At 40.3% G+C, this 15,366-nt stretch overlaps 1 protein-coding gene across 15 annotated transcripts in view; it reads left to right on the forward strand.

Annotated features, from left to right (window-relative positions):
- Positions 1-15,366, forward strand: part of LOC125028522 (flocculation protein FLO11-like) — a 106,203-nt gene that overhangs the window by 78,292 nt on the left and 12,545 nt on the right. For 6 of the 15 annotated variants that reach the window (XM_047617874.1, XM_047617875.1, XM_047617880.1 and 3 more), the window contains exons 3-12: positions 4,059-4,257; positions 4,561-4,710; positions 5,148-5,211; positions 5,745-5,858; positions 6,248-6,294; positions 11,584-11,708; positions 11,841-11,916; positions 12,552-12,737; positions 13,974-14,156; positions 14,803-15,366. The exon at positions 14,803-15,366 is cut by the window's right edge and continues 18 nt beyond it. In XM_047617874.1, the coding sequence (XP_047473830.1) occupies positions 4,059-4,257; positions 4,561-4,710; positions 5,148-5,211; positions 5,745-5,858; positions 6,248-6,294; positions 11,584-11,708; positions 11,841-11,916; positions 12,552-12,737; positions 13,974-14,156; positions 14,803-15,366 (1,708 nt within the window). The remainder of the gene's footprint in view (positions 1-4,058; positions 4,258-4,560; positions 4,711-5,147; positions 5,212-5,744; positions 5,859-6,247; positions 6,295-11,583; positions 11,709-11,840; positions 11,917-12,551; positions 12,738-13,973; positions 14,157-14,802) is intronic. The other 9 variants (XM_047617885.1, XM_047617886.1, XM_047617888.1 and 6 more) reach the window with 7 other exon arrangements.

A 15,366-nucleotide genomic window follows, 5' to 3' on the forward strand; every position in this document is an offset into this window, starting at 1 on the left:
CCTTCCCTCCCCCCCACCCACATCTCCCTCCTTCCTTCCCCTTCTCCTCTCCTCTTCTCCCCCCTTCTCATTCCCCCTTTCTCCTTCCTCCCTTCCTCCTTCTCCGCCCCCCCCCCCCCCCCCCCCGTCGTTGAGATGTGTCAGGCGTTTCAATTACATTCTCGCCGGGAGGGGGAAGGGGGTGAGGGGGGGTCCATGCGCCATGAGAGAGCTCGATTAAGAAATGCATGATTAATGGCCGATATTCGCGAGCATTCACCGAAAGCGCTTGAAGTGAATGCTTGAGGTTTATCGTTTGATGCGGAAATGACTATCTTGTTGGGACATGGTTTAGCACAATGTTTTTTTATTTATTTGTTTTTTCTTTCTTTCAATTTCTCTTTTTCAATTCTAATATTTTCTGTTTTCTTTTCCTTTTTTTTTTTTTTTCTATTTTCTTCTGGTTTCTCCTTTTCTCTACTTACTCTTTTCCTTTTTCTCTTTTTCATTTTCTATATCCTACCAGTTTTCCTTTTTCCTTTTTTTATATTTTCCTTATTGAATGAATTTCGTACGGCGTGACGGTCCGGCGACAGTGATCATCTTCCAGGAAGCTGCGACTATTGTAACGTAACACCTCTCGCACGAACGTAGCATCCTACACCTTCACTTTTACACACATTCGCGACTCTTTGCATACACAATGGCAACCCACACACAAGCCGTCGCGTGCAGGCTCCCAGACTACAGGAACTAAAGTACACATGCATGGGAAAGGCAGAGTTAGAAGCAGGTACGCAGTCGGTGGTGTGTTATATCTTTCTTTCACTTGAATATGATCCCTGTCTGTCTGTCTCTCTGTTTTATTTTAACGCATCACTTTATCTATTTATTATTCATAATTAGTATCTTATGCTTACTAGGTGTCCATGGTATATGTGAGTTCAAAGTCCTAAATACACCATTTCTTACAGTATGATAACTCGCCAACATCTTCAGACAGTTACTATTGAATTCAGTCAAATGAGACCTTAAAAGTAATCACAGAGTACGTAACTGTTTCCTCTAATCACATATAATCGTATGTAGATGGTATATGATGAGTTTAAAATTGGTTATTAGATCTCTGAATTATTCATCAGCTTTATACATTAAAAAAGGGACCAATTTGTGTCGTTTTAGCTTCAGGGAAAACGTTTCTTTATTCAGTCATTACGTAATCCGATCTACAGGGAAGGATGTTGTTCAGATCTCATATGTAGTTTTCGATAATGATATTGATACAGAGAGAAAATTACAGCCTCTGTGTTGTTCCGGTCGTGATCCCAAATCATTCACCTGATCAAGCAATGCAATAAATTTTCTCTTTCGTATTAACTCCAGACAACTCTATGTGGGTTTAGGTAATGTAAATGCCCTTCATAACGATACATGTACCTAGATTGATTCACTATAACGACACTATAAAGAAATTATAATTAAATTCATACAAGTTATGTTCGTTCCTTGTGGAGAAACCCCATTGATAGACCGAACAGAATCGGTTTGTTTGTACACTTTCTAAATTCAACGGTCAGATGCCGACTGCTCATTTGATCTAGTTCTTCAGCAAAACCTTGACGCCGTTAGTCATGTTAGAATTCCTTTCTCTAACTCTTTCATGAATATATAACTATATCTACATCTATATCCATATCTCTTTTTATATTTATATCGATATCTGTCAATCAATCTAATCAATCTATCTGATTATTTGTCTATATTTCTATATATGCATTTATATATATATATATATATATATATATATATACACGTATATGATATATATATATACATATATATATATATATATATATATATATATATATATATATATATATATATATATAATACACACACACACATATCCCTCGAGATCAGAGGGACAAGCGCCCTGATATCTCCTCCCACGCAGACGATGATGCAATCACTCCACTCGCTGAGGTGAAAGGGCTCTCCCCACCCCCTTCCTCCCTCCTTCCCTCCCTCCCCCTCCTTCGCCTCAACCCCCTTGCTACACTTCCCCTTCCTCCTCCCTCTCCTCCGCTGTGCCTCCTCTTTCTATCGGTCTATCTATCTATCTATTTATCTGTAATGTCGGTCTATTTATCTGTCTATCGAGCTGCAAGTTCATGTCTTTAATCTATATATCAGTCTATCTATCCATTCAGTCTATCTATGCAAGTTCATGTCTTTAATCTATATATCAGTCTATCTATCCATTCGTTTGTCTGTCTGTCTATCTCTCTATCTATCTATATATCTATCTGTCTATATGTCTATCTATGTATCTATCCATCTATTTTTCGCATAGTTTCTCTGAGATTAGAGTAAAAGAAAGGAAAAACATTGAAGCATTCAGACTTTACACTCACACGCGCATGCATGAACGCAGGAACGCCAGCACATTATTAGACACGCACGGAAGTAGGTGTTAACAGCATACACACGCAAATACGTACGCACACACGCACGCACGAACGCACGCACGAACGCACGCACGCATCCCCCCTCCTCACACATGCACACACACACACACACACACACACACACACACACACACACACACACACACACACACACACACACACACACACACACACACACACACATACACACACATACAAACACACACACACACACACACACACACACACACACACACACACACACACTCAGACATGCACACCGAGTTGCTCACGATGTGCGTATGAGGCAATTACTGTCGGGGCATATATCTCCCCTACCCCTCCCCCCCCCCTTTCAGCCACTTCTATGGCGTCAGGGGGTAAGGGGGGGGCGTGACGCAACAGCCCCTACCCCCCCCCACCCTACTACAACCTCACCCTCTAACCCTCTTGCGTTATTCAGGTTTTGCTCAAAGGCCTCTCCTCTCCTCCTTTCATCCTTTCCTCTTCTCCTCCTCTCCTTCTCTCCACTTCCTCTCCTCCTCTCCTTCTCTCCTCTTCCTCTCCTCCTCTCCTTCTCTCCTCTTCCTCTCCTCCTCTCCTCTCCTTCTCTCCTCCCCTCCTCCTCTTCTCCTCTCCTTCTCTCCTCTTCTCCTCTCCTTATTGAATATGTACGCTATATATGGGGCATGCAATACGAGAAAATTTAAAGCACGCTCTCGGAAACTAGTGTCTATGGTACATTACGGTTCTGTACTATTAACTACCATAACACCGCAGCCACAAAGTACCTGTTCTCGGTCCTCGGCACATCACCATGACAAGCCTTCATGATTTTCAACGATGAATACATAGCAAAGGCGATTTGTGTTAAATGCCCGACATTGTACACGTTCCACATATAATGAGTCGTAAATATTCATGTGTGATTCGGTTATAAGCCATGGCCGGGTCGTGGGGTGAGGGAGTAGAGGGGGAAAGGGGCGGGGGGAGAGGGGAGAGGGAGAGGAGGAAGGGGAGCATGAAGTGAAGAGGAGGAAAGGGGGGGGGGACAGGAGGAGAAGAGGGGTTGGTGAGGGGGGAAGGAACCGCTTCTTCACACGCTCGCTAAATCCCTCGATACATAAAGGTCACGTGATTAATCTTCCCATTTCGCCGCCATACGCACCATGACGGTTCCCCGCGTGGATGATCGTAATTAACCGTGATGGCGTTTCTGATTGAACAACATCGGCAACGTCAACACGTACTTTGTAATACTAGGGGTTAACTGAGGGCGGGAATGGAAAAGAAATACGCCGTATTGACTATGCATGAACACGTATGTATTGATGAATAGACCTTTTGATAGATAGATAGGCAAAATAGGTATATCGAAAGAAAGAGGGAGGGAGAGAGAGAGAGAGAGAGAGAGAGAGAGAGAGAGAGAGAGAGAGAGAGAGAGAGAGAGAGAGAGAGAGAGAGAGAGAGAGAGAGAGGTACGAAGAAAGAAAGAAATAAAGAGAGAATCGCATCCAAGAAAGAAAGAGAAAAATCATATCCGAAAGAGCGAAAAACACAATCTGCACACACTTACACCTCCCACACCCCAACCCTTTACCCCTCAATAACCCTTTTCCTCTCCCTCCCCAGGACTCGCGGCGTGTCAGCAGAGATCGATCAGCGGAGGTCGTCGACGTCAGCGCGTCCCGGCCGGCAAATCCGAAGTAGCCGACTTCAACTGCCCTGAAGACTTCGGTTACTACCCGCACCCGACTGACTGCTCCCAGTACTACGTCTGCGTGTTCGGTGGAGCCCTTCAGGAGTCTTGTACTGGAGGACTCGTCTACAGGTACGTTATTGATGCACGTTTTCGAACTAAGGAAAAAATCTAATCTCTGTCATGATTTTAACAAAGATACTTGTTTCTTCATTATCTCTAAACGTTATTTTTTACATTATTTTATCAATTTATTAATTTATTTACTTACTTATCTATCCTATCTATTAATATATCTATTTACTTTGTTATTGATTCATTTAAATTTACGTATTAGCCCATCTAATTCTCTATTCATTCATCCGCATATTCATATACTGACTTCTTCGCAACAGCTCTACATTTACCACTACAACCGCTTTTTTTTCTCCACAGCCACGAACTGCAGACCTGCGACTGGCCACGTAATGTAGTGTGCAACCTGACGCAGGCGGGCTCGGGCGTGTCCACCGTCAGGATCACGGACCCTCGAACTCGGACCAACCCCGTCAGGCCCGTTACAGAACCTCTTACGTCTTCTGTGAGGTGAGGTTTCTTCTTAAAGACGTGTGGGTTTCTGTTATGGATACCTCATCGATTTTTTTATTTTTTTATCACCCAACCTCCATTTTTTTTACCTCAAAATTCCATCATCTCATTTACCTTTTTTTGTAAATCATTGTGTCCTCATTTACTTGTTTTGTTTTGTTTTGTTTACCTTCCTTCCACATTTTTCCTTTTTATTACCTTACCTTATTTTTTGTTTTACCTCATTTTCTTTCTTCAGTCTCCTTACTTCCTATTTACCTAATCTTTACCTCATTTTAAATCATAGTCACATCCTTTTTACCTCATTTTATTTCTTTGTTTTACCTCATTGTTATATCCTCTCACATTACTTCTTCATTTTTTCCCCCTTTTTTTGTTACCTCACCTCCTCATTTTCCTCATAATTCTCATCATTATTCCTCCTCATCTATCAGCAGCTTCGATGACCGCCTGGATAACAGCCTCCGTTCATCCCAGAGTCTGCGAGTTGCTAATGCTGTGAGTTTTAATTGTTTATTGTTTCTAAATCTGTTTTGTTTTTATCGTTTGCTTTCGTTAAATTGTTTTCTATAGATTGTTTTCTTTCAATTGCTTTCTTTAGATTGTTTTCTTTTTAATTTTGTTTTTTTATGTTATTTATTTTGTATTGTTTTTATTTTCTTTATAACTGGGTAAAGGTGTGAGTAGATGACGAGATGGATAAGTGGGTAAATAAACAAAGTAAATGAATAATTAGTAAGTGAGTAAAACAAAATAACAAGAACAGACCATGATTTTCATTCATGTGTTATTATTTTTTTTTTGTTATCATTATTATTATTATTATTATTATTATTATTACTATTATTTCTATTATCACTATCACCATTATCATCATCACCATTATTATTTCTACCATTACTCCACATCTTCACATTTGTTTCCTTAAATTACCTCACTCCATTACAAATTCTTCTCATTTCTTTCCTCATTATTCTCCTGTATCTTACTAACTTCCTTCATTATCCTCGTTCCTCCTCCTCCTCCTTCAGTTCGACAGCAGCGACAAGGCCAATCGCCAAGCTCGATTCTTCCGGGATCAGCAAGAACCGAAACAACAGGTTATCACTTCCCAGCGATTCCAGGATCTCTTCCCAGATACGGCGGTAAGACCCAGGTTTTAAGTTTTTCAAGTTTTAAGATTTTAGTGTTTTTTTGTTGTTCTAAGTTCGTGGCTCTTTTTACTGTTATTTTTTTTTATTATTTTTGTTTTTGTTTTGGTTATTGTTATTATTATTATTATTATTATTATTATTATTATTATTATTATCACTATTATTATTATTAGTAGTAGTAGTAGTAGTAGTAATATAATAATTATTATTATTGTTATCATTATTATTATTATTATCATTATTATTATTATCATCATCATTATTTTTTTTACTGTTCTTGTCACTATTATTATTTATTATTATTATTATTTATTATTATTATTATTATCAGAATAACCCAAAAAAGAAAGATTTCTCACCCACCTCTCTCCCCTCGCCAGGTCCAAGAATCCAACAGGCGCCTTGTTAACACCGCTCCTGTGTTCCCGTAAGTAGTCGTAGGTTTAAGGCATGCTTGGTGCTTGGCTAAACTGTCTTGGATTCTACAAAAAAAAAACCTTTATTGTATTCTTGTATTTTTCCTTTCTCTTTTCTTTTTCCTTATTTCGCTAGATTATTATTATTATTTTTGTTTAAGATATTGTTATTGTTATTATTATTATTGTTGTTATTATTATTATTATTATTATTATTATTATTATTATTATTATTATTATTATTATTATTATTATTACTATTATCATTATTATTATCATCATTTTAATTATCAGTATTATTATTATTCACCTATTCATTTATTCATATATCTCTTTTTGTTGTTATTATTATTATTATTATTATTATTATTTACTATTATTTTTGAAGAGAAGGTTTTGCATAGTGGTAAATATATTCTCAATCTCTGCTGCATAAAATATGAACTATTAATATTCATTAGGATATTATTAGAAAGTATCTCAGGCCAGCCAAAGATAAACAATAAAATAAACAAAAACAAATCAATATTTTACCATAAATAGTTTACCATCACTGAAGAAATGAACGCTCTCGTCATTTCCAATTCATGAACCTTGTGATACACTTCTGTCCAGTATAATAATAATACACGGCAGATTCTACCAGTGTATACTTTCCCTTTAACTATTAGTAGGTGCGTTGCGTGCGCTGAAGTTATGTAAATAGAGACATGAGATCAGTTCCCAGAGTGGAAAGTGAATGTATGCAGCACAGGGAGAAAGAGAAACTTCGATAGAAAGATAGATAGATGGATAGGTAAATGGATAGTTAGGTAGGTAGAGAGATAGATAGATAGATAGATAGATATATATAGATAGATGGATAGAATGATACATAGATACAGATATGGATAAAATGATAGATAGATAGATTCAGTGATAGATAGATAGATTAGATAGATAGAAAGATAGGAAGATAGGGAGATAGATACATAGATAGGTACATAAATTGATTTGCGGATAGATTAATAGATAGATACGTAAACAGTCAGACAGATATATAGGTAGATAGATAGATGTTGATTTAACTCTCTCGTTCGTAGATTATTTTTTTCATGTAGAAAACTCGCCTCTTCAATTTTAATTTATTTTTTATTTATTTTTTTAGTTTTTTTGTCTTTAACTACCTTTCTCTTCTCTATCTATCTGTCCTTCCCCAACATCACTCACAGTAAAAGTAAGGCTGCTGTTATAGCATTGTCCTGATAGATTTGCGTGCACATTGAAGCACACTGCACACAGTAACCATGACAACAGCTGATGTTTCACGATCTTGTTGTCATTAAGACTTCATATCTATGTAAGAAAGACATAATTAACGTTATCATATCACAATGCTTTAGTTGACGTTTATATTTCAAGACTACTAATGATTCCTTGTGATTTGACCTGTAATAATATCATTTGACACTACTTTTTTCCATAAAAAATACTAACAATTTTATGCTGGTACCTCAAGCAAACCCTCGGCCCGAAATGCAAGCAACAATAGACTTTAATGTCTTATAGATGTATTTGATCCTCTATGATTAATCAGTTATACGATCCGATCTCATGCAACCCGGATAGAGATCCTGTAATTAAATCGATAATGATACCAACATTAACAACAATGTTTTTGAGGTTATTATTATTGTATTTATTATTATTATCATTAACATTATCACTATCATTTTAATTATTGTTGTTATTATCATTATTACTAATACTATTGCTCTGATTATTATTATTATTATTATTATTATTATTATTATTATTATTATTATTACTAGTAGTAGTAGTAGTAGTAGTATCATCATTTAGATTACTATCACTATCATTATAAGTATAATTATTATTAGTATCATGACCATTGTATTATCTTCATTTGTTACCATCATTATATTGTATTATCTTCATTTGTTACCATCTTTATATTGTATTTACGTACAATATCCTATTTATCGTCACCATTTTTAGCAGAGGTAATATTTAGTATTAATAGTATTATCATTAGCCTTAAAGTAGTTGATTTAATAATGTTGATTTTCGAATTGGCGGTAGTAGTGTTTGTAGTAGAAATTGTAGTAGATCAGTAGCTTCTATTTGTAAAGTAGAAAGGTTATGCTATAATATATTGCATACAAATATGCAATCATGTACTGCAGATATATACTCCGTCTATCCATCCATCCATCCATCCATGCATCCATCTACCATCTATCCTTCCATCCTTACAAACATACATGCATGTTGTACGCACATAAGTGTACAATACATACATAATTAAAAACACACATTCATATATACATACATACATTCATGTATACAAACATACACTGCAAGAATATATTTTTTGTTGTTGTTGCTGTTATCATTATCAGTTAAAATGTAAAATCAATTCAGGCCATAATTAAATAATTAATAATCATAAAGTGACGGCTTCATGAATTATTAAATATCCAGTAAATATGAAAAGTGCCACTAATGATGCTGTTTAAAAGTTAATAAAAAACAATAGAAAATACATATAGCCAAAATGTGGACTCTCTCCGGGTTTAATAAGCATAGCCAATTAGTATGTCTGCAAAAAGCCTTTTATATCCTTCACGGTTGATTTATATCACGGCGTCAATCAAGACGACCCATTGTTGCCTGCTCGAAGCGGCCGCCATGCACATCACAGGCCTAAGCACGGTGTTCGGGCCGAGGGCGTGCGCGAGTGTTCCTGAGCCTGACGCGGTGTTTATGTGAAGGTCGCCCAACGATCTCGAGGAGGAAGCGTGGCCGGGACGCGAAGTCTCCGCCCGCAAAAACCACCTTTTCCGGCGAGACCTGACTGTTCTCGACTCCACACCCGACTTTGACTACCGACTCCCCCACCAAGAGCATCCCTTTCCCTCTGCCGCCACAGCAAGGTTTTGGGAGGAGTCACCTCAGCACCGCCTGCAGGAGTACTCACCTGACACAGCAGCAGCAGCGTCCCCCAGGAATAGCCAGACCCTTCCCCTTGAATATAATGACCAGGGAATAACTCGCAGGCAGTCGCTTCCTCAGGGAAGTTTCTTAAACCAGGGCTTCCCCCCCAACACGTTCCATACGCAGCAGTTTTCTCGATTCCCCCAGAGCAGTCGCTTCCCCCCAGGCCAGTTCCCCCCGCAATCCCCTGCCAACCCCTTCGGAAACTTCCAGCACTTCAGCCACTTCGGAGACACCTTTGACACGAGGCCGTTTGCCAATGGCCAGGGAAGGCCGCCTCCGGCCCAGCAACAAATCCTTGTGCACAGGCCTCAGTCTGACCTTGCCAGGCCGCGCCCGCAAGGCCAATTTCGTCCTAGACCTCAGGTCGATCCCTTCCGCCCCAGGCCCCAAGTTGACTCATTCCACCCCAGGCCCCAAGCTGACCCTTTCCGACCACGGCCCCAGGTCGACCCCTTCCGGCCACCTCCTCAAACGGACGCCTTCCTTCCTCGCCCCCACCCCGGGTCGTTCCTCCACCACGAGTCCGTGGCTGAGCCCTTCGTGCCGGAGGAAGCCAAGCCTGTTGCCCCGCCCAGTCCCTCCCAAATCCCCTCGCACTTTGTTGTCCCTGGGCAGAGTCCTCAGCACCCCTTCGACCCAGAAGTCCCTTTTCCACCCGAGAGGCAGCCAGTATTCCCTCCTCCTCCTCCAGGAAGCAGCCAATTCCTGCCACGCCCGCCACTTGATGGGCGTCCTCAGTTCCCCCCTCCACTGCCAGGATCCGCGTTTCCCCCCCACCCTTTCGAACCCGAATCCCACAGCCATTTCTCCACCACACCAGCCCCACGCCCCACAACCTTCGCCCCTCGTCCCACAACCTTCGCCCCTCGCCCCACAACCTTCGCCCCTCGTCCCACAACCTTTGCCCCTCGTCACACCACGCCCGCACCCCGCCCCACAACGCTAGCACCTCGCCACACCATCCCTATTCGCACGACTCCGAAGCCCCGCCCTACCACCCTAGCCCCACGCCCTACGACGTCCCTAACCAGACCAACCAGTCCCGCTACCGTTGCTACCACTCCCGCGACCCGTCCCACCCGGCGCCCCACCTCCTCCCCCGCCCACCTTAGCCGTCGCCCTCCTAAAGTCACCACCCCGAAGACCCCGTTCTCCAGACAGAGGTCGACGTTCCCCCCCTTCAGGAAAGTGGTCTCTGCTGAGTCCCCCGAAAACGTGATCTCGTTAGCCAAACCCCCTCAGATCCCTGGCACTGCCCGTCACCCTGAACTCTCACGACTGCCCGCGAGTTCTCCTCAGACCTCTGACTCGTTCCCGCCCACACCCAACCACATCCCCACCCACGACGACCAGCAATCATCCAGGTATCCCGCAGCACTGCTCATGCGCACCCACTACAGACTTTAGAGCTGCTAATAAAAAAAAAAAAAAATCTTGGGGGGAAAATTCTATAGATTTTTAAGATTCTCTACCCATTGCAGACTTTAGAGCTGCCAAAAAAAGAAAAATCATGGGGACAAAAAATACATAGATTTTTAAGGTTCTCTACCCACTACAGACTTTAGAGATGCCAATAAGAATAAATGCTTGGGGGGAAAATGACATTTTAAAGATTTTAAAGATCCTCCATTCTCATAATTTTCCCAGCAGTTACCACATCTTGTTTAGAGTTTTCTGTAAGAGGCAGCACTAAATCTGGATTTAATAATCTGATTTTAAGAAACAAAAAAATCATTTCAGCATTATCATATATGGGAGAAAATTACATTACGTAGCATGATTTCAAGCAGACTCGAGCAGTGTTGTGCCAATGCATGACCGGTGAAGGTAGATATATTGGTGTTGTTAAGATATGCTGCACATGTAAGTTCTGTAGTGAAGTAGTGATGCTTTGCGTGTGCTGTAGAACCTTTTGATTTGTTGATATCAGTGGATAAAACCTTAAAATCTGTATTCTTTGTCGGTTAGACGTACGTTCATCTTGATAGTCGAGCTTTAAGTGTTAGCAATGTGTATGCATCAGCGCGTTTGTATATGTGTAGATCTGTGTTTTTGTTAGAGTATGTATGTTTCTTTGTTTCTTTGTTTTATTTGTTTGTGTGTGTGTGTGTGTGTATGTGTGTATATGTGTGTGTGTGTGTGTGTGTGTGTGTGTGTGTGTGTGTGTGTGTGTGTGTGTGTGTGTGTGTGTGTGTGTGTGTGTACAAAGCTACGCATGTTTGACTATCTGAATCGAAAATTTCTAAAAACAACAACAATAACCACAACAACAGAAATAACGGTTCTCAAATACATTACAGTCCACGCCAGCCTACTCCTGCTCCTCGTCCAGCTCCTCAGCCTGTTACTCCTTCCGTTGATGACACTTTCTACGGCGATCTTAACTTCACTGATGCCGATTACTTCTACTATTACGACCTTTACGGTATGTATTTGAATGTCTGAAATGAAATTCGTTATGCACTTATATGAAAAAATAACCAAGGAAAATAGAAACGTTTTCTATTACATTCTTATACATGTTTTCAGCTAATTATCTTTATATTTTTTCTCTAAGACGTAGATTACTACGACAATGCTCCAACCGCTACACCTGCTCCAGTCAGACGCCCAGTAACTGCAGCGCCAACCAGGTAATGTAAAGTTTCTTTTAGTTAGGGCTTTAATACAAACAATTTTCTTTATTATGCGTGCTTTTTTAGGAGTAACTTAAACATTTGGTAGCAGTTTTGAAGGTATTACATAAGGAAATTCATATAAAATATACCCAAATATATATGTGTACACATGATCTAAACGTTCTGAATATGTAAACATCTGTGTTCATACGGTGGTTTCTTCTCTTTAAATTTACTTTCTTGTAAATATGATAAAGAATATGTCTTAATATGATAAAGGCAGAGATTTTCCGTGTTAATTTTTCTCTTGAACTTGCTCCATTTTCTTTTGCAAACTGAATTTCTGAGTCTTCAATATTTGAATTGGTGGGGATAGGCCTATACTTTTGTGTGTTTTGCACTTATTCTCTGTAAACCGGCAACGAATGTTTTTTTTTGTTTATGTTATTGCTCTAAGGACTTGACTTGATCTTAAAATCACAGTTCTTCCTCCATGCTTTTGATATTCATATATTTTAGCATTTTATCTCTCTCCTTTTTACCACAAAATTGAAAATAAATTGTAAAGAAAAATAATAATAATAATAAAATAAAGAATAAAAATAAAAATCATAAAACTGATCTCGAGTTTGGTTGCTTGAATGTCGTAGAGAGGTCACAAGTGCGGTTGAGTTTGAGACCCGACCTCCGTCACGTTCAACCACAACCACCACCACAAGTACCACCACAACCACAACCACAACCAAACCCCGTCCTCGCACTACCACCACTACCACCACCACCTCTACCACCCCCGCTCCCACCGCCGGTCCTAAATTGAGGCCTATTCCTGAAAGGTATGCGCTGGTTACCGAGAAAAACGATTACTGTTTGTCGGCTTTGTAGAGGCCTTTTATTTAACTCTTTTAGCTGCATGGTCAGACTAAAGCCTCCAGTTGAAAATGGAGTTTGTATTGTTTATTTAGCATAAAATCGGCAGTTAAAAGTTCATTAATCAAATAACCAGCGCATGATTAATCCAGATTATGCCATAATTGTCATAGTTACTAAATCTTATTCAGACGGCTTGCTTCTTGATTTTTTTTTTTTCTTTTGTTTCCTTTATTTATCACTTTATCGATATTCTTCCTGCTTTTAGGTATGCATTAGAATGCCAATGGGGTTTCGAGATGTATCATAGCTTCTGATCATTGAATATAAATAAAGATAAACCTCTTCTGTATAAAAGGTGATTTGGTTACGTCTCTCTTCAATAAAAGCTTTCGCGTTTCGCCTATTGAATAAATAAAAAAGTGTAATGGGAAAGTCGTTTTTTCGAGCACAAGGAACTACGACAAACCACGGTCTTTGTTCCTTGTTCCTCTAGTTTTAGAAAATCGCTTGCGTTGTGCCTCTCCCTCTCCCCCCTGCTTTACACACGGCTACTCTCGGGCATAGACTCTTACACCCACTACTGCATTGCTCTTTTACTCTCACACTATACTGGTTCTTCATTTACTCTTTGTTTGTATATACTTTCACACTGATGTGCATACATGTATTCATATATATATATATATATATATATATATATATGCATGTATGTATGTATCTCTGTATATATGTATGTATGTATGTATGCACAGTGAATATATATAAAATGTGTATATAAACTTCTTAGTTCATTAGAATAGTCTGATTGTCTATAGCCTATATAGTTAGTCCTTTATATGTTTATTTTGTGGCGGTGTTATGATCAACCTTTTTGGTAATCTTTCATGAATTGTCTTGTGTATGCACAGTGAATATCAAAGCACGAATCGCATGTTTTCTCCATGTATTATAAGTAGTTCCTTTTTGAAAACCTTTTACTCATTATTTGTAAATATAGATTCATAAAGTTGGTTGATTGGGAATCTATGGTGTGTTTTGAAGTTTTTGTCAAGTTTTTGTGTGTGTGTCATTATATGTATGTACGTATGTATATACACAAATTCAAGTTCAGTAGTCATGACCACCAAAGGTTTTTCCAGTCAACCACAGATACCTTAGATAGGGTTAAATCGACTCACAGCATGATGTCAACCTTTTAGACGTCGCGTGGCTGCCTCTAGCTCCAAGTCTTTCTCACGAGGAGGAACTGCAAGAAGTGGATCTTCTGTCCCCTCTAGTAACTCCCCCACCCCCTCTTCCTCCCTCCGGGCGTCGAGCTCTCCTTCCAGGCTCACCGCGTCGTCCTCCAGGAGCCAGCCCCTTCCCTCCTCCTCCTCCTCCAGGTTCTGTTCGCCCTTCAGTATCATGGGCTCTAGGGTGTGGGTCGAGCATCACTTGACTTTCTGGGAAGATGAAGTGCTGTTCCCCTTTTCACCTTGATGGTTTACATCATTTGGCCACGAGTCTTAATGGAAAGTCATTTCTAGTGATGCGACTCTCCACCTGGGTCCGTGCAGTGTAAAGGCACATTATTTTCAAAGAGGCCTATTATCACAGCCCTTCAAATGATCTCACACTTGGATGTATGCAATTAAATGCATGCTGGAATGTTTTAATACTGTGCTTCTAAATTATTTTCCTAATCATGTGTGCATGGCACTTATAATCCCTATTGGTGACAACGAAGAGTAGCATGGATTATCCAAATTTCATTATGTTATGTTTTATGTATGTATATATATATATACCTCATTTACCCTGTTTATGTGTCAGCTGAAATATCACTTGAGAGCACGTATGTAGCATGTAAATATAATAATAATTCAGTCATGAAGCATGCACGTTTATGTGTTTGTTATATGTATATTTCTAGCTCTTTGCAAATGTCATAAATATTAAGTCTTCTAACTGTAACCCAGTAATGCATCGGCAACGCGATTAAAAAAAAAAAGTGTCAGTGAGAATGCTGACGGTGTGTTGTTGTTACAGGGACGGTCTAACCCAGCTCTTCGAATTTTCCGACTTTGACTTTGATTCTGCACGCCCTGGCTCCTCCTTTTCCTTCTCGGGCGTCGAATCCCCCGACCAATCTACTATTTCAAAGCCTGGCCGCTCTGAATCCTCCCGCCAACAGTCCTTTAGGCAACCCCAATCCCCCCGTGCCGAAGAGACCGTTTCCCGAACCCAATCCCGGTCCAGATCCCAACCCCAATCCCAGTCCCAATCCCAGTCTTCCTCCGGGAGCGAGACCCGAGCTCACCCAGCCCGAATCCAGGCTGCGGTCCCGGCCAAGAAACCCCAAGCTATTTCCCGCACGCCCACCAATGAGCAGATGTCCTCCCAGGCCTTGAGGGCAAGAGCTCCCCTCACCTCCACCCTCTCTCGCTCCTCTTCTTCTATCTCCTCCCAACCATCCTCAGCTTCCAGTACTCTCCGTGCCTCCGAGTTATCCTCTCGAGGCTCTCCCTCTACTTCTGCTTCCTCCTCTTCCTCCTCCTCCCAACGCTCTTCTCAGTCTTCTTCTCCCTCTTCCGGTATCGGTTCCTCTAGTTC

The sequence above is a fragment of the Penaeus chinensis genome, chromosome 9 (genome assembly GCF_019202785.1).
Source record: "Penaeus chinensis breed Huanghai No. 1 chromosome 9, ASM1920278v2, whole genome shotgun sequence".
NCBI lineage: Eukaryota > Metazoa > Arthropoda > Malacostraca > Decapoda > Penaeidae > Penaeus > Penaeus chinensis.